The following is a 19,085-nucleotide window of genomic DNA, read 5'->3' on the forward strand; positions in this document are numbered from 1 at the left end:
CACCACCAGCGCGAGGGCTGCCGGCAGCAGTGCACAGGCAGCCAGAGCTGCTGCTTCCATTACGCGGAGGAGCTTCACCTCTCCTCCCCCCATCGGTCTCTTTTCAGAAGGTTTTACTGCAGATTATATTTTTTTCCTCCAAAATTTGTAGTAGTCCTAGCGCAGCAGTGATTTGGCATCCTTGCCATCTTGTGTTTTCTCATCTTGGGCAAACTTGCCCCTTTCCCTCTGTAAACTGTTGATGCAGGACCCGAGCAGGGCTCTTGCAGAGCGTTGAGCAATTGTGCTTCAGGCAGCAGCCACTGAAACCACTCAGCCGAGGAGGCAGGAAAATGCCAAGCAATAGATCTCCAGGGATGAAGTCACACTTGGAGATCCAAAATGGTTGTTTGCTAATGAAGAGTGATTGCACCGGTGGTTCTGAAAATTAAAAGGAATCACAAAATTCCTAGAAAGAGGCTTTGCAGACTAATCCCGTTATTTGAACCAAGAAAATCATTTCTCTAATCACAGTGATCAAATTCCATTTTTTATCCTGTTTAATGGCAGGAGGCCTGTCTGCCCCCTCCTGCCCCACATATAACATTTCCTCTCCAGAGTCTTCTGAGTCTTTCCCATCCTGCACCCCTAAGTTACCCGTGTTTAGCTAAGTCCTGCCCAGTGCAGGGCTCTGCGGGCACACTGCACATCCTGGGCTTGGGAACGATTCCCAGGCATCTAAGGACGGACGTTGCCATTCCCAAAGGCACCCAGCAGGGCAACCAAGTTTGGGTCCAGAGGACGTCTGCTGCAGGTGGCCACAAGCAGGTACCGTACTGGTGGCTGAAATGCGATGCTGCTGTTCCTGCACTGACTGCGGCCATGGAAACGGTCCACATTCAGTAAAACTGCTCAAGAAAAGCAAGATGCCAATTAAGAGTGAGGGGACAGAGCGATGCAAGACCCCTGGGAGATGTCCACCTGTGCTTGGGCCTGCATCCAGCATGACCTCTCGGAGCCCGCTCCTGCACCTCCCACCCCCAGCAAGCCAGAAACCCCCAAAACCTTCCTCTACCAACACCTGAGGACGCTTTCCACCCCCCAGCCGGAGAAATGCTTGGGACCCTCCTCCTCACCCAGCCCCATTGCGCAACATTTGCTTGAGCAGCAAATTGTGTGTGTTTTTCATGCACAGGAACCATTTCCTCCCCGTAACACCAAAGCCCCAGCAGGCTCCATCTTCTCCAGCGGCCCACGCCAGCCGCATCCAGCCAAGCAGCTCAGCAAGAAGGCACCACAGATCCCCAGCACCCCTCCGAGGGAGATGTCCTGAGCCCAGGCAGGGTGGTGCTGGAGGAGCTGCAGTGCCCAGGCTCGATAAGAGCAGCGTTAACCAGCACTGGGTGCAGCCCATCTCATAACAACATCACAATCTTTTACATCTCCTACACAAATGAATCATCAAATGACATTTAAAACCCAGCAGTACGTGTCGGTTAATCATAGCGAGAGGGAGCTGGCGGCTGAGACGGAATATCCCACGTTAAACCCAAGGGAAGATTTCTTCAAAGTGAAAAATAAAATTCCCAGCTGATTGAAACCCAGCCCCAGGCCGAGAGCCTCGCAGGGATAACGGCCCGGGTCGCAGCCCTGGCCCCGCGCCGCAGAAAGGCGAAACCCGCAGCACCTGCTGAGGGCTGGAACTTCGCAGCCTCAGCCGGGCAAATATAGCAGAGCCCAGACAGGAGCATTTCAGCACTGATGATTTAGGGGGGTCTGTGTGTCCCCGAGCTCTCCCGGAGCCCTCTGGACACCCCCCCCGGTGCTGCTCCCCACCAGATCTCATCTCGCAGCCCTTCAGGGTGCTTTTCCTGAGCAAAACCCCCACTTCCGCAGCGGCTTCTCTCTCCTTCTCCTTTTATGCTCAGTTCTGGTCGGGGCAAAGTTTACGATGGGGATGTTTCTTTTTAAACAAACACTGAAACACGAAGCAGCTTTGCGCATTTTCTGCGTTACTGATATTACAAAAATCTTGTCCTGGGGCCACACGCTGCCCAGCCAAGCACCCTCTCCATCTCCAAGGCAGGGACACGCACTCGCACACCCAGGAAAGGACCACATTCACCCCCGTGTTAACAAGTTTGCAGACAGATTTGGTCCTGGAACTTCCCCATCTCACTGCCCACCCGACAGGTACAATACGCGGAGACGGCGGGTATTTTGTGGGGCCAAATCGTGGGTTTTTGTCCAGGACACTGACCCACGGACAGCAGCTGCCAGCTCGCAGGGCTGCTGCCTGCCCCCCTAAAGCTGAAAATCCCATTTGGAGTCAGCTCCTCCTCCGTGGACCCTCTGGGAAGGGGGTGAGCTGGTATGCAAGAGATGGCTGCGAAATCCTGCAGCAGAGCAAACCCCCCCAGTGAGGCAGCGAGCCTGCAGGAGGCAGGTAGAGCCCCTCAGACCACGCTGCTCCTGACCCCACAGCAAGCGAATTCTGGCAGCACCTGCAGACCGACGCGCACGACCACCGACATCCACCTCCCGCCCCGCGCAGCGGCTTTCAAGCTGTTACCTTGGCAGGGACCTTGCACGGCGTGCTCCGGAAGAAAGAGGTTTTTGCTGTGAAAAAGCAATCCTCGAGGTCTTCATCCAAGCTGCAGTACCCGCTGCTCATGCTGCCGCCGATGGTCATCGAAGGCGAGCAGAGGCGAGAGGCCAAGCGACCACCGGCGGCCCCGCAGTGAGCCGCGCTCACATCCTGGGCTCGCCGGCGCTCATCTGCAACGGCTCCTGCTCATCCTCCGGAGCCGCCGCAGCTATTTCGCTACCAGGCAGCCGCGCCGGGTAACCCTTCCCTCTCCTCCTCCTCCTCCTCCACCCGCCTCCCCGCGCAGCATGGAGGGCAGCGCTGCCGGCTCGCTCCCGCTCTTCGCCCCCGAGCTCGCTCAGCGCCCGCGGGCCGGCCTCTGGGGCACCCCCACAGCATCGCCTCCCCCTTCCTGCTGCGCGGCCCTGCCGCTTCCTCTTGCGAGATTTCTCACCCTGCACGCAGGGACGAGGTGCTGGGCTCGGCCCCGGGTCCCCCCCAAAGCCTCCCGCGTGCCTGCTGCCCAAAACCACATCGCCGTCGCGGGCTGGCTTCTTGCTCCTTCTGTTAGCGCATCCCCGGGAGCCGCGCTGCATCTGCTGGGAAACGAGCCCAGGCTGGACCGAGCCCGAAGGATGCTCGAGGAGCTGTGCGGCCCCAAAAGGTGGTGGGGAAGGGGGGCTGGCGACGACATAGCCCCAAACCCTCCCCAGGGGTGCCGGGAGCCCTGGGCAGTGCAGGAGGCAGCGGGTGCCTCCCTGCTGGTTCTGGGGAGCAGCGATTCCAGCAGAGCCTCCCCCAGCTGGGGCAGGACCAGTTGCCAGCCAGGAAAATGCAACCCAGCTCCTCGACCCCGTTTGCAGGAAGCCCTCACTGCAGAGGGATGAAAACACAGTGAGGGGCTCGGGAAGAGCTCCCCAGACACCAGCAGCATCCCTGCTCCCTGTCGGAAACTCAGCCTGGCCCCTGCTCGGGGCTGCCTCCTCCGTCCTCTGCTCCCCTGGGCTGGAGCAAGGGGACTCCAGCCTGCTTTGTGGCTCTTCTCGAGCTATAAATATTTAGGAACTTCACAGGCAGGGAACACATTTTTCTTCTCCTCCGCAACCCCGTTCCTATGGTTTGTGTGAGTCCCTTCCAACAGGGCCCAATCCAGCACGGGGGCGAAGGAAGCTGCAGCCGACCCCAGCGCACAGCCCCGCGCTCCCCCCTCGCAGCACGCTCACACGCATCCAGTTCCCTCTGCAGCCCTCACAGTCAGGTTAATCCCAGGTGAAACCCCGTGAACAGTGCTCGGCAGCAGCCAAAGCAGCATCATAATTATTTCAGAAAGGGAAAGGGAACAAGGCCTGAAGGTACTGTGCCACTGAATAAATCCATCCCAGGCACACACTTCAAATACTTCATGCAAGACCTGGCCAGCCAGCCCACCCCACCCCAATGAATAAAAAATGACAAGAGGTGCGGAGAAGGGCAGCACAGACCAGAGGTACAACAAGGTTTCCATTCCTGGAGCCAGCCTAGGTCAGGAAAGAAGGAACCGGAGAGAGCACAGACATGATGGAGAGCTGTGAAATCATGGGAGATGTTTACATTAATAACATAGTAAGTTCCAAACCAAAAGGAAGAGCACCCTCCCATGCCATCCATGAACTCATCGCCAGGTGTTCTGGCAGGTGGAGGTACAAAGGTTCAGCAGGAAAAGCTCCCAGTGGTTTGGGTGCAGCCCCCAGGAGACCCCAGCGCACGCTTGCAGAAGGCCCTGGAGCAGCCCACCGGGCAAGGCACTGCTGTGCCCAGAGGGCTGCTCTCCTGTTGAGTCCCTCACGTCCCTTTCAAGGCACAATTCCCACCACCAAGAGCTATTTTTACACCACACCGGCGAGCCCAGGGAGCTGGCAGGCAGGAGCCTTGGCTCGAGTTCCCGGCTCGAGTAGCTGCAGTAGGACCATCAGCAAACCACGTCTGTGCAGAGGGGCTGCCCCTTGCCCCGTCAGCTCACAGGGACCCTTCAGCTGCTCTGCAAGGGCTCCCAGACCCTTGCGCAAACCCCATCCATCCACTCCTGAAAACCTCTTCCCCTCCTGACAGGCTGCAGACGGCGTTTCGCACCCTTCCATCCGTATCCCTTAGCTGAAGGACTTGAATTGCTACGAGGCTTTGAGAGCTCTGCACCCCCAAGCCAGCAACATGAATACGAAATGGGATGTCAGCACAAGCCGTGCAGCAGGACGCAACACCTGCAACTCAAAGCAGAAGGCAAGAATCCAAACGGCGTATTTACAAAGCTACTTGTAACACCGCAAAAAAAATCAGCTGTCCTCTTAGCAACGTGCATCCTTCTGCAGTGGCACCAAGCTCCGCAGCTTCACCAGGCTATATTTAGCAGAGCAAGAGGCTTACATCGAGCATGCACGGCACGAGCAGAAAGCGAGCGCTGGGCCCACGAAGGGTGCAGGGGTTGGATCCCCACTGAAGCCTCAGCCCTGGGCATTTTGGGGTGAAAACAGAAGAATGAGCTACAGCAGCAGCCGTGCTGCAGGGGCTGTGCAGGTGGAGCGGTCACAGCTGGCACTGCTGCCCCATGCAAAGCTTCCCCGAGCAGCCTCAGCTTTGCCACTGCAGATCACTGCCTGGGAAGTCGCCACCATTAAAAAAGTAAAATAAAATCTGATTTTGACCCTTTTGTCCAGCGTCAGTCTGCGCTCGAGCCGACCTGCAGAACAAACCAGCGCCCGGGTGCAAACCTCTGAGCAGACCAAGGGCCGCAGCCCTGGTGCTGAGCCCAGCAGAGCTTTCGCCAGCTTCAGCGGAGCCTGGATTTCACCCAGGGAGACTAATCGGGGACCCGAACGTAACGCTCTCTTAAGTACTTTGCTGGATCAAAGCCTGAATTATTAATGCCTGGTATTACACAGCAGCAGTATTTAACTGCGTGATATTAAAGCAGCTATTTCTCCAGTGCTTCTGGTTTGCTTACATTTGTAATGCTATTTACTGACTTCCAACTATGCCACCTCTTAATTGAAGTTTCCTGCGTTTCCAGAAGCCAATCCCCTTTTTTTCCCTTGGTGTATAACGGCACCCTGTTAGTCTCTTTCTGAAATACTGACACTATTTCCCCTTCACCTTTCCTTTTTCAAGCAGCAAGAACTACTTGGCCAACAGCAGCACAACAGGACGTGGCTGTGTACTCCCCCTTACGGGCCTAGGTCGTGCAAACCTGAACATCCACCTCTCTTCCCAAATCCCAGCCATCAGGGTGTCCAAGCCCAAAAGGCGTAAGGGATGCAGGCACTGCTGGTCCCTGGTACACTTCTCAAAAGCGCAAACAAGAACAGATTTATTGCTGTGATTCACGCTGATACCAGACCCCTGGCACCCCAGCAGTGCAGCCTTTCCCGGGACAGGGAATGCCCACCCGGGGCCCCAGGGCAGGCGTACGTACAGCCTGCAGCTGTAATCAGAGGGATTTTTGCTCCCCAGGCACGTGGGGGGATGACACCAGGGTCACATCAGTGACAAACTGCTGCAAAGCGTGGGCTCCGTGTTCATTATCAGAGCCATCAATAACCCCGGCTGCCCTCGTCACCCTGAAGAAGAAACACCTCTTCCTAGTTTTTCTAAAAATGAAGCTTTTTTTTTAAATGTCGCTGGGGGAAACCCGCTGACATTTGAGGGAGATGTAAACAAACAGCTACGGCTTCACGCCCTTATTCAAATAACTCAGGGAGAGCCCCTCCAGCCCCAGCAGCTCACGGCAGCACCACGCACAGGCGCAGCACAGCATTTACATGCATCCCGCGCCAAAAACAAACAAACCACCTTGTTAATGGTGCTTCCTCCAGATTTTCTTGACACCAGATAAAGCCAGCTGTTGAAGTGGCTGCGTGCTGCTGCGCTGCCGGTTTAGCAGCAATGGATTATGCGAGAAAAAGCGAGGAGCGCTGCCTGTGTCCGATCCTGTCCCTCCCCGTGCGGATCAGACCCAATTCGGGCAGGTTTTGACCTGCCTGTGACAAAACATCCCCCTGTCAAACCCTTCGGGAGCAAGAAACAGGTCGTAGAGAGATGGGGTTGAGCATCGCGAGGCGACCGCCACCACGGGGACCCCGGCGTACCTGGCTGCAGGGAGGCACGAGGGTGCTCTCGGGCGAGAGCTGGCCGGGGCCGGGCCGGCGGCAGTCCAGCTGGATGAGGCTGCGGCACTGCGGGTGGCACGTGTACCTGCAGTCTGCAGAGAGAGGAGAACACAGTGAGCACCCGCTCCGCGCTGGGGGGGAGCCCGGGAGCCCTAAGGCAGGGTCTCCGAGCTGCAGACGGGGGCAAGCAGCAGCAAAGCCCAGCTGTAAAGACCGCTCCCGCGCCCTCTCCCCAGGGAACCTCGCGTTAGGACGCTCTGGCACGGGCAATGCTCCCGCCTCGTGTCCTGCCGCCTTTCCCCGACCCGCTGGAGCACCAACATACCAGACACGGGATGTGCCCGAGCCCCACCAGACCCACACGGCCTCATGCCCCTCCCCTGCTGAGCTTCTGAGGAACGCCACAGCGCCAGCAGCAAAGCTTGGCCACGAGAGAAAGGACGCTTGATTTCCTTTTCACGAGGAAAAGGACGCTTAATTCTCCAGCGTCAAGGGGCAAACCACCCCGGTATCAGACAGAAGTCAGACTATGTCAGGTCACCAGCTGTGAACATTTCAAAGGGGGGTTGCAGTGACCGAGGCGTGGATTCACCACCAGAGTGCCCCAAAACCAGGACGCAGGTGGTGGCCGTGACCTACAAGCCCCCGGCAGGCTGCCCTGGGGCAGCCAGGCGTTGGCACAACATGTTTGCTTTGGCTGCTGCCCCGTCCTGCTGCGGGCCATTAACTAGCTCCAGGCAGGGATTCCACGGAGAGCCCTGGGATCGCCTCCTGGGGCACGCACCTTGCTCTGCCTTGGGCACGGCCAGCACCTCCTGTCCGACATGGCAGCAGTCACCCCCCCCCCCCACCCCCCCCAGGGTTTTCCCCCAAAAGCCACACTCCTCCGTTCTCCCCTGAGAGCAGCCACCAGCCTCCTTCTGCTTTAACAGCCCTTCCAACCCGTTTAATGTTTAACTGCCCTACAAATGCCATTAAAGCAACTTTTTACACCATCCAAAATTCCAGTGCGGTCACTGACCTGAAAAATAAAATAAAAAAATCCCCCCCAAAGCAAGGCAAAAGAGTTGACGCAGCAGAAGGAGACAGGACTTTGGATGCTCTCGGGTGCACCGAAAGCACGCCTTGCGCTTGCTGCCGCAGTGCAGCAAACCCACGCAGCGACGCCACCGCGGCCGAGCAGGATCCTTCCTGCCCCTGCTGCCCCCAGCGTGTGCGCGACACGAGCCCAGCAGCACGGCGTCCCCACAGGCCTCGGAGCCCCCACGGCAGCCAGCAGCTCATTGCAAAGCAGCCCGGGCTCCCCCCGCCCCTCCTGCTGCCTCTGCAGCACCGCGTGGCGGCTCTGTGCCGTTTTTTGCTATTTATTTATTTTTGCACTGCTCTGAGTCGCTTGGAAATCTATAGATATTTCACTAATGCCAGTAGGGTCCTTTGATATCTCCATGGAAATCGGCTGGCGCTCGAGCAAGACGGGCTCGGGGCAGCTCGCGGCCCTGGGGTGGAGGAAAGCCGGGGCTCCTGCAGCACGGGGACAGGAGGAGCCGTGTCTCGCGGGGAGCAGGGCACTGCTGGGGCCCCGTGGGGACAGGAGACCCCCCCGGTGCTCTCCCAAAAGAGCCAGCACAGCTTGAAGCATGAGATTCCTTTACTGCTGTGAATTTCACATCATCACGCACCTTCCAGAGCAGACCTGGAGCGGGGGATATGCCTCGAAGCTCCCGGCAAAGGACTCGCACATGCACGTCTGAGCCCCTCCAAAAACCAGTAACATTGATGCCAGAACAGGAGTCCCCTCTGCAGGAAAACCCACATTTTCCTGTATTCTACTTATTTTTCCCTCCCTTTGGCTTTCAAGTCCTTGCTTTTGAATGTCTCAGGTTTGCAGGAAAGCAAAGCAATGTCCCACCTTTGCTCCAGCAACGGGGATTCCTGCTCAGCCCCACGAACGCTCGGGAATGCCCAAGAACAGAGCTGGTGCCTGGGGGCAGAGCATCGCCTCCAGGGGAGGCAGGGGAATTGTTTCTCATTCATCTGGCACCAGCTGTCTGTCATTCTCCTCTTCCAAGTCAGTTGTCTCAAGTAAGCCTGGGGGAAAGCAGGGAGCCTTGCCTTTTTTTTTTAATTGGAGATAAGCTGAGCAGTTACATGGTAATTTAATGCATGACCTTCTGAGCAACTGAACCAGGGGGACATTCACCAAGTCTCTGCTGGAGGTGCCAACCTGAGGGGGCTTCAGGTGCAGCCCCCCCTGAGCACCCGGCGCCAGCAGAGCAGGGCTCTGGGTCCCTGCGTGAGGCCACCAAGGGCTGTGCTGCTCTCCTTACCCCTGACCAGGAAAAAAAAAAAATAATTAACCATTCCCTGCTGCCTATTTTATCCAGGATTTTCAGATTTAGACAGCTTGCCCCAACCACAGCCCGTGGGGCAGGAAGGCTGCAGCACCTGCATGCGGCGAGGTCCGAAATACGTAATATTGACCACAGAAATCACAGCTCCCGAGCACACCTCCGGATCGGGCCCATTGCGGGCAGGCATTTCTTTGCAGGATTACAGCACGACACCTCCTTAGTCACCAGCACCTATTAGCAGACCTAATCACCCCCTATCTGGCAGGGAGCACTAATTTTAGAAAGCCAGCACAGCTTTAGGAAGCAGCCACGTGACAGGCTTGCCAGGAGCCACCGAAGCAGGATGCCTCCACTTAGGCTTTGAGATAATTTCTATTCCAGTCGAACAAAGCAACACTTGGAAAGGCAGTTTCTTTTTAAAGGGAAAAAAAAAAACAAAAACCCAAAAATGTGATCCCAATATAGAAAAAGAGAAACACACACACACACAAAAAAACAAACTAGTGGCTGAAAAGAATTTCCCTTTATCCACAGATAAAGTTTCTAGGGGAGATAAAGCTGGATGGTGCAAAACAGCCCCATTCATTTAGTCCTAAATATAGCTCTGCAGGCACCCTGCCTGCCCCTGCCCCCCAAATGCCCCAGATGCTGCGGGGCATCCTTCAGCCTAATGCTTCTAAACTGTTTTTTGGCTGAAATCTGCACTTCCAGCAGCGGCGCTGCGGCGCGCACTAGGTGGCAAAGCGGCGCGATCAGAGAGGACACACCACGAAACAACCCGTGCGATGTTCAAATCAATCTTGAAATTGCAAGAATTATCTCAAAGCTCCAGTTCCTGGTTTGCTGAGGATCCTGCCACTCACGGAAATAAAAAAAGCAGAAATCCTCCCAACATCAGCAAACCCACAAAAACGTGGGCAGGGAGATCTTGGCCGGCACGACGGCTGAACGCCATCCGCAGCACACCTGGAGCCTTCCTGTGCTGAGAAGATTTCTTCCCTTCATCCTCCAGCCCCGAAATCCCTCGGGCAGCTCACGCACGCGCGTTTGGAGCACGCCACGCACGAGGTTTGCCTTCGTGCTCACCCGGAGCCACCCGACGTCACTCAGGGTAACCTCAGCCGAGGCTGCAGGATGTGGCCCTGCGACCTAACGAGAGCTGCGTGTCCCCTCCTGGTGGGCAGGATGGGATCAGGGCACCTCCGCAGCCTCCACCCAGCGCATGCAGGAGAGGTCCTGAGCTCCTGGGAGGCACCGAGCACCTCCCGGCACCCCCGGCTGCAGCCACCCAGCCCTGCCTCTGCCCCGTGCCTGCACCCAGCAGTCAAGGGCTGAGCAGGTTTGGGTCTAAATCAGGTTTTTCATTTTTCAAAGCAGGTGGAAACTGAGGGAAGGGTTTCGCCTGTCCAGACCCGACCCTTCTGGTGACAGTAACTTGCCCGGGGTCCCCTGCACCGCTGCAAGGCCTGGAGCACAAACCAGCTGCCAGGCAGACGATGCTCTTGGGCCAGATTTCCCAGGGAAGCCTCTCTGGGGGCTCCGGGAGCAGGGCCAGCACCTTTCCCACCACGCTCCTTTGTGGCAGGCTCAGGGCAGCCCTGCAGGAACCCCATCACACCTAATTAGCAGCAGAAAGCCATCACGCGGCAGCTACAGACACATCCAGACCCAGCAGCGCACGGTCCCCTACCTTTCAGCAGCAAGACCTCCCTCCTCGGCCGCTGCAGCCCCTCCGACCACGACTTCGACTTGGGAAAACGCCCGAAAATTTTGCGGATTCGCTTCGTTACAAGCCCGAAGCAAGCGGCTGCCTCCGCTTTCCCTCCCGACATCCTTGCGAGAGGCGACCGAGCACTCCCCGGCCAGCACGGGCAGCACGGGAGAGGTGCTGGGCACCGCACGAGCTGCGCCTGCTTCCACGAGAGGCCTTCCTCCCGTGGAGATAACGCATCGACATCGCCCATTTACAGCCCGCTGCTGTTTGACGGATATATATATTTATTTTTTTTAACAAAGAGGCAATGCACAGCTTGGGGCTGGTGCATCTCTGGGCTTGTCCTGCTAGCCATGGAAAACTTTCTATTTCTGGGCCTTTTTGCTTGATAAGATAAAACAACCCAAGGGAGGAGATTAGAGCCGAGAGGGAGCGCAGGACCCAGCCGCACACGGGAGGTCTCGCTCCGATCCCCTCCCTTCCCTTCGCTGCCTTTCCCCTGCAGTTGTCTAAAGCCTCCAACGTTTAATGAAGTGTTAGATTAAAGGAATACACCGAGGTTAACTGTATTTATAATTTTGACTTGAACTCTGCAGATGTGTAGCCAGGTTTTAGACTGATGCCGCTGTTCTTTCACAGCATCCATCGGTTATAACTGCGCTGGGTGTTGAGTGATGGGGTGGGACAGGCACCCCCTAACAGCACGTTTTAAATCCGTCACTTACAGCCTCTCATTTAGAACTGCCTCATCTCTACTCAGAGACCTTCTCACAAACGGGGCAGCTTTCCCAGCATCCTGCGCCACACATTCTTCCTGTTTTACCCCTGGAGTAACACAGATGAAAGTTCCCAAATTTCCCTAAACATCCCACCAAGCAGGCAAGGAGGTAACACAGGGGAATTTCTTGCTCACCCCTCACTGTCCCAACCCCTTGAGAGCCTCCCCACGGCTACACGCATCCCTTCGTCCCACATCCAGAGCAGCAAGCTCAGCTAACCCCACCGGACCAGGAAAAAACAGGGGGAGAGAAAAGCCCCTGCACTAACCTGTACAACAAGAGCCGGAGCTTTTCCTGGTGTTTCTCTCCATAAATAATTCCCAAGGCATCGGGGCTGGACCGAATGCAGCCGGGACGATGACCCCAGAGACCTGAGCTGCCCCCCAGGAGCCAGGGCAGCTGCTGCAGGGCCCGGGGCAGGCCCCAGCCCCTGCCCACACCTCCGTGTCCCCCGTAAGCGACTGCCCTGCTCCGGGAGGTGCGGGCAGGATGCGCCCCGTGCCCGCCCCCAGCCCTGCAGCACCCAGCCAGCACCCACCCCAGCCACCTGCGAGGGCGAGCAGCCTCAGGAATCTGTCCGGGCCAGCTAAATGCAGAGAAACGCAACACGCCGTGGTTCTGTGAGCTGTTAGCGATCATTATTTACAGTGGTGAGAGCAGAGACGTGACAGGGCGTGGGAGGACGTGGAAAACATGGAAAACCCTTGGGTCCTGGACAGCTATGGGTGCAGAGCCCCATGCCAGCAAAGCTGTGCTCCTTGAGAGTGTCCCCACCTGGCAAAGAGCTCCTTATCTTAAGCAAACACCTACTCAAGAACCTGCAATGTCAGAACTGCAGTTTACCAACTAGAAAGAGAAATGCCGTGCGTTTTGCCGGCTGCCTTCTTGAGGAAAGGGGTCCTGATTCTGCAGTGCTTGGACACCAACTGAACTGCGTGGAGCCATAAGGGGGCTTCAGACCACTGATGTAAACCCAGACACGTGCTGAGGCGCTTTGCTGAGCCAGGTCCACGTTGCAAGACGGATCAAAACCTGACCTCAGACACAGAGACCACCAGGAGCTGGGGGCCCCGACCCCTCCTTGGAGCAGCATTTCACAACCGGCCGTCCCGCAGGGCAGCGCTGGGTGCCTGGGGCGGTTTTCTTATAAAAAGCCCTTTGGCCAACAGCACCCTATTTGGGTAACATGCCTGTCATCAGAGGTACGAGCTCCATCCTGTCGGGCCAGGAGGGCATCGAGCCCCAGCTGCCAGCCGGGCCCTGCTGGGGCCCCCCCCAGCTCCCCGCAGACCACGAGAGCAAACACGCAGAGGTGGCTGTGGTCACTCCGAATGCAAGAGGCACGCCCGGCTTAACCCACCTGGGCCAAGGAAACAATTCCGCAGGACTTGATAAACACAGCCCAGGAAATATGCGAGCGGTAACTCACACCCTGAGCTGCCCAGAGCGGAGAGGCCGCGGCGCAGCCCTGCCAGCACAGACACGAGGCCGGTGAACGCCTGGGGCGAGAGCCCAGTGCATGGCAGATGGTGGAAAAAGGCGAAGGAACGAGCACTGGGATGGGTCTGTCCGCGGGTTTTGCTAACGGCTGCAGTTCCGGGAGCAGGAATTTCACAGTCAGCACCTGCAACACCCGTACAGCAAGGATGGGAGCATCCTGCAGGAAGAACCGGGCCACCTCGGGGTGAGCTGGCATGGAAATGCGGTGAAGTGCTCTCAGGAAAAAAGGCAATTTCGAGGCTGCCCCGACAGATGCTTAGAGCAGAGCCTGGGAAATGGATGGAGGGGATGTGGAGCAGGTGGGGAGGGAGGAGGAGACGCAGCCCCTACCTTTCACAAAAGACCACCAGATGTGATGTAGACACAAATAGGTCAGAACTGCACAAACAAAACCCCGTGCATCCCCAGGCTACAAGTCAAAAGCAAACAAGCAGCAACCCTGCACCAGAAGAAAGAGATTCACCAAGGAAGCAAAGCACGCCCCATCTGCAGCTCTCGGGCATTTGTAAAAGGAGCCACTGCTGGGAGGATGATGAGCTCAGAAGATGTTACGAGCATTTCCACTGAAGTTTCCCTCCTTCCCAGCAATGCTGCTTGGCTGTTTGGGGAATTTTAGAGGCAGAACTACTCCCACAGCCTGGATAATTATCCACAGAACTGAAAAGGGAAATAGTTATTTAAGATTGGTTTCAATATAAGTAGGAAAAAAAGTCCTGCGAGAGAAGTCGCTCGAAACATCTATTTATAGCACTCAGCACCACAAAGTGCAGGGGATTAATATTTAGATCGGGATTTTCAGAACAACCACCAGGCACCCAGCGCCTCACCTCATGTGCGAGCCCCGCGACAGCTTGTGCAGGATGCCTGGTGAAGGACAGGAGCCCGATAACATTTGTTTTGCCTTGAATAAAGCCAGGCTCTTCCTTTCAGCACGTTCATCGCACATTTGCTGGGGTACAGCGGGCGAGCTCCAGCCCCAGGGAATGCACCGGCCCTTACAGCTCTTCCAGGAAGCGAAGCAGGAAGAGCAGGCAGAAAGCAAAGGTACCACTGGCAAAATGCATCTACATCCCCCCTTTCAAATAATTCAAATAACGCACCACCGAGCAAGCTCACCAGCCCCAGCATACCCCTTTGCTGTGCTGTCTGGGTTCCATTTAATTACCAGCAGCCCGTGCTAAGACCTTAACGTGATGCAGCACGGCCATATGGTGCAGCCACCTCCCCAACTGCCCTTCCTTTCCAAATAGCACCAGGAGGCGTGAGTACGAGCCCTGCTCACACTGCGCCACGCAAATCCCTGCTAGAAACATTTCATCAGTTCCTAACTGCAGGAAAGCCAAGCGTAAGGACCAGAAGGGGCTGAGCGTGGCACTAACTGCCCCAGTGAGGCTGGCATTACAGCACGGGCCAGGCACAGTCCCCCAAATGAGCGAGAAAATAAGCAACAAAGCCTGCTCCAGAGCTGCACAGGGGGCCCAGCTCATTGCTTTGCCCCAAATAACCACCAGCAACCTGCCATCCATGCTGACACCGAGGGCACCCTGGCCCCGCACGCCCCTGATGGGGTATGGATGATGCTGCGTGCACGGACCAAGAGAAGCCTCCAGCCAGCAGCAGACGGACGGAGCAGGCAACGAGCGCTTCCACCTCGGGCTGCTTCAGCAGCTCCGGCCCCAGCCGTTCCCACACCCACAGCGCCAGAGCAAATTTCCTTATTAATTTCTACTGTCAGCCAGCAACAGAGAAAGGACAAATGGATTCATTACCAAGATTAATTGCACTAGAAATACATCGGCATTCCTCATTTTCCAGTGGTAGCGGCGCTTACCATACAGCAGCAATAGTGACATTTGCACTATGAAGAAGTGAAAGCTTGACCCAACCAACACAAAAACACTGATTTTTCCTCGGTTACCTGAAGACACACAGCACCTAACCCCAGCTGCTGCTCTAGCCCAGAGTGCTGTTGCCACCACGAGTTTTCCTTGCTCCCGTCCATGCTGATGCAAGTGTGACTAAGCCTGCCCGTTTTGCTCCCTGCACTGCGGGTGCTCAGCCTTTGCTGAGACAAACCGGCTCTGTAGGGCTCTTTGCTGCACCAAACCCTTCCCTTTGGGCTGAGCACACAGCTCGGGCAGGAGAAGCCCCCCGACTGAAGCACCCCACTGACACACGCTGGTAGTTCTGGGGTCGGGGCACTTTCCCTGGAAGAACTTGGCACCAGATGTAGCTTTTTTGATACTTGTAGTTGATTTATGGCACCTGTGTTCCTTGTGTCTGGAGCAATCTGCTGCCCCCAAGTTATCAGTGAGGGGGGTTACCAAACCTCCTCTGCCCCAGCCCCCTCGCTCCCCCTCCCTGGCACACCGCGGGGCTGCACCAAGGACACGCAGGGCGTGTGTGTGCCCCGTGGCCTGAGAGCAGCCCCAGCCCCAACTGGGCCACCCCATTTGGTGGCGGGGAGCCCCGTCCCACATGAGGGAAGTGGTGACCTCCCCTGCAGGACACAGCACAGAGGTGACACACGCCGGATGGGCACAGCACGCACCTCAGCGACCCTCGGTGGCACAAGCACCTTAACCTGGGAGTCGGGGCAAAGCAAGGTGCCCGAAAAGCCTTCTATTTCTGGAGGGATTTACGCCCCACCGTAAAGCATTACGGACACGAACCCTTTCCACTAACCGGGGAGATCTGCTGCCCGGGAATAACACCAAGCCCTTCACGGCCCTGGCAATGAGCAGCTAACCCCAGCTTTCCCCGAAAAGCTCCGCTTCCCGCAGCCCTGCACCCGCCACCTCTGGGGGGGTCCCGGGGGGGTCTCGCAGGGGGCCGGGGGGGTGTGGGTGGGAGCGGGCAGGGGAGTGGGGCGGCGAAGTCGGGCAGGCGGAGGGGAGGGCAGGGAGGGATGGAGCCCCTGGGCAGGGGTGCGGGGGGCAACGGGGGGGCAGCAGGGTGCGGGGGGCAGCAGGGTGCGGGGGGCAACGGGAGGGGGGGCAGCAGGGGTGCAGGGGGCAGCAGGGGGGTGGGCAGCAGGGTGCGATGGGCAGCGGGGGGGGGGGGGTTCAGCAGGGTTCAGGGGGATGGGGGGGGGCAGCACTCACAGTCGCAGCGCAGGGCGCGCTCCCGCACGGCGGCTCCGCACAGGTCGCACCAGCCGCGGCGCAGGGCGCGGGGCACGAAGCGGTGGCCGCGGCCGCGGCCGCTCTCCGGGGGCTCCCCGGGGGCCGGGAAGATGCTGCGCACGTCGGGCAGCAGCCGCGGGACCCCCCCGCGCCGCCGCAACCGCCGCGCCCCCCTCGCCCCGCCGGGGCTCCCCGGCACCCGGCCGCCCCCCGGCTCCGGGGCGCTGGGAGCGGGGCCCGACGGCCGCCGCATGGTGCCGGGAGGGGGGCACGGCCCCAAACGCCCACCCCCCCCCGGCCCCAAAAGCTCGCAAGCCCACGGCCGCGCCACGGGCTCCCGGCACCGGGCAGCGCAGGCGCCTCGGCCCGGCCCCGGGGAGGAGACAGGGCCGGGGGGGGGCGTGGGAGCGGCCGCCGTGGGATTCCCACGGGGAACCCCCCGCCGCGAAGGCCGCCCCCAAAGCCACCCTCCGGACCTCCCCCCGCGCCCTTGCTCCCCCCACGGAAAGGGATCCCCCTTCCCCCGGGGGCGGGGGGGTTCTCCCAGCAAGACCCTTCCCCGTGGGACCCGCACCCCCACGCTCTCCCGAGACCCCTCCCCACGGGACGCGGCTCCCCGTGGGCCCGATGCTGGCTGGGGGCAGCGCACAGCACCCCCGGTCCTGGTGCTGCAGCTGGGGCGGGCAGCCCTCAGCACAGAGCTGGTGGGGGCGGCAGCATCCCATCCCCATCCCCATCCCATCCCATCCCCATCCCCATCCCCATCCCCATCCCCATCCCCATCCCCATCCCCATCCCCATCCCCATCCCCATCCCCATCCCCATCCCCATCCCCATCCCCAGGTTTGCCCCCCCAGGAGCAGTAGGAGCATGTCTAAGGTGCTGCTTTATATACGGACACTAAAACCCGGGTGCAGCCACACAGGCTGGTGCAAACCCTCTCCTAGCTCAGCCTGAATGCATGGACCCGGCTGCAAGGGCAGCTGGAGCGAATTCCCTTTCCCCACTGAAATGCCAGCAGGGCTCTGGAGCGCCGCTGAGGGCTGCGAGCCGAAGCAATTATCTCTCCCAGCTGAGGCTTTTGTGGTTGTGGGAGAAGTGAAAGGGAAAATATTATGGCCAATTTCTGGAGTGGATCTGAGCAGGCTCCAGCACTGCGGTGCCAAGGATAGCCGTGTCTGGTTTGCCAAGCCCTCGGGACACCCTGGGCCATGCAGGACACGCATCGCCCAGGCTTTGGGCTAGCTGTCGAACCACCAGTACATCCCTTCTCTGCGGTGCTCATTCGCTTTGGTTTGAAACACGTAGCTGGGGCAGAATCGCGCCTGTGCTCCTCTGGTTTGTGTGAGAGCAGCCAGGTGAAGCGACAGCTGCAGTGAGCGGTGCTGGGCTGTGTGAGCCCTGGCTTCGGGATGCTGAATGTGGTATCTTCACGAACTCCCAAGGACAAGATGAGCCAAAGATATTTAAGTCCTTTTGGAGGATTTTAGTTGGAAGGATGGATTAAAACACTGGCTCTGAGTTACAAAAGACTAGTGCCATAAGCAGTCACCGGTAAGAGCTTAAAACTAAAGGAATTATACAGCCTACAAAATTCGAGTTTTGTTCTGTGTTAAGTAGCATGATTAATATCTGTAAGGTCCTTTTCTTCCCTGTTTGGGATCCTGATTCACTTTCATGCATCCTCTGCTTCTGCTTGAGAACAGCAGCAGATTTATTCCTGGGCAAGTGTTTTCCCCCAAAGTCGGTATTTCGTCCTGTCCTCTTCCCTGACCATGAACAGAACAAGGAGTCAGCCTTGGTTCTGGGAGTCCCCTTTGCAGCGGCTGTGTTAGGGCAGATTAAGCACGGCAAGGGCTGGTAGTAAAAACTATTTATTTTTTTTTTCCTGTGCCAAGACATAAATCCCTTCTTGCTAGAGCCAAACGTGTTCCAGGTCAGATGCTCAGCTGGTCCAAATCAGCCCAGCTCCACTGAACCCGAGCAAGTGCCTGGGCTCCCTGCCCTGCTCCGATGGGGGATGTCAGTGAATTTGGGGTGGATTAAAGATAACATTAGTTATAAAACTAGGAGAATCCTAGAAAATAATTTGCAGGGGAAAAGTTTTTAAGTGATGGCTTAGTTCCACCGCTTGTACAGTAAGCCGTTGGGTTTGACAGTCAGGATGTTGGTTTTTACAATTAAAATGAATGGGAACGTTCAGACTTGGTGCCAAATACCACTCAGAAGCAGTTTCCTGTGCAGGGGCAGCTCCTGGCACTCTCAGCCTGTTCTTACAAGAAAGCAAAGCCAGGCACAGTCCCGGAGCTGCTGCTCCTTGCTCCTTCAAGCCATGGTGTGCACCTTGAAGCCTGCTGTCCCCCTGCAAAATTCACATCCCTGCTGAGACCTGGGCAGAGGTCGGTCAGCTCCAGGGGCACGCTGTTTTTCCCTTGTGCCACCATACGTCTCCCAGTAGGGGCTGGAAATTTTTGCCATGGTCAGTCCTCGGATTGACCACACCAGGCAGCCCCCTGCCTCTCCGTGGTGCCGCTCTGACCCTGGGCGCTGGCCGAGTTCTGTGGTCCCAGGGCTGGGGACGAGCTCTGGGGCCCGCAGGAGCTCGGGGACCAGAGCAGCCCGGCAGGCCCGGACTTGGCTGAAAGCTTTTGGCTGAGCCAACGCGTGTCACCTCCAGAAAACGTGCTGGGAAGGGAACTGGAGGAAGGGTGAAGGGAAGATCTGGGTGTTTCGTTCCCTGCCGAGGGACAGGTTCGGGCAGGCACGCTGAGCATCCCCGCCGCGGCTGAGTCAGACGCGTTTGCTTGCCCAGACAATGGCTCAGCCTCTGCTTCCAGCGGCACCACCGGGAGCTGCACGGAGCCGCCCCTGGGCTCTGCTGGTGCCAGCGCTGCCCAAGTCCCGGCTCCAA

The 19,085-nt window shown here is 57.9% G+C and overlaps 1 protein-coding gene across 4 annotated transcripts in view; it reads right to left on the reverse strand.

Moving 5' to 3' along the window:
• Nucleotides 1-16,886, reverse strand: part of RASSF5 (Ras association domain family member 5) — a 29,730-nt gene extending 12,844 nt beyond the window's left edge. The window contains exons 1-2 of one of the 4 annotated variants that reach the window (XM_080569050.1): nt 16,154-16,886; nt 6,685-6,797 (exon numbers count right to left, since the gene is read on the reverse strand). In XM_080569050.1, the coding sequence (XP_080425176.1) occupies nt 6,685-6,797; nt 16,154-16,427 (387 nt within the window). In that variant the 5' untranslated portion in view covers nt 16,428-16,886. Of the gene's footprint in view, nt 1-2,551; nt 4,071-6,684; nt 6,798-7,030; nt 7,539-8,384; nt 8,869-16,153 lie in introns of those variants that run through there. The other 3 variants (XM_080569051.1, XM_080569052.1, XM_080569053.1) reach the window with 3 other exon arrangements.
• Nucleotides 16,887-19,085: the final 2,199 nt, after the last annotated feature.

The sequence above is a fragment of the Anser brachyrhynchus genome (genome assembly GCF_964034855.1).
Source record: "Anser brachyrhynchus genome assembly, chromosome: 27".
NCBI lineage: Eukaryota > Metazoa > Chordata > Aves > Anseriformes > Anatidae > Anser > Anser brachyrhynchus.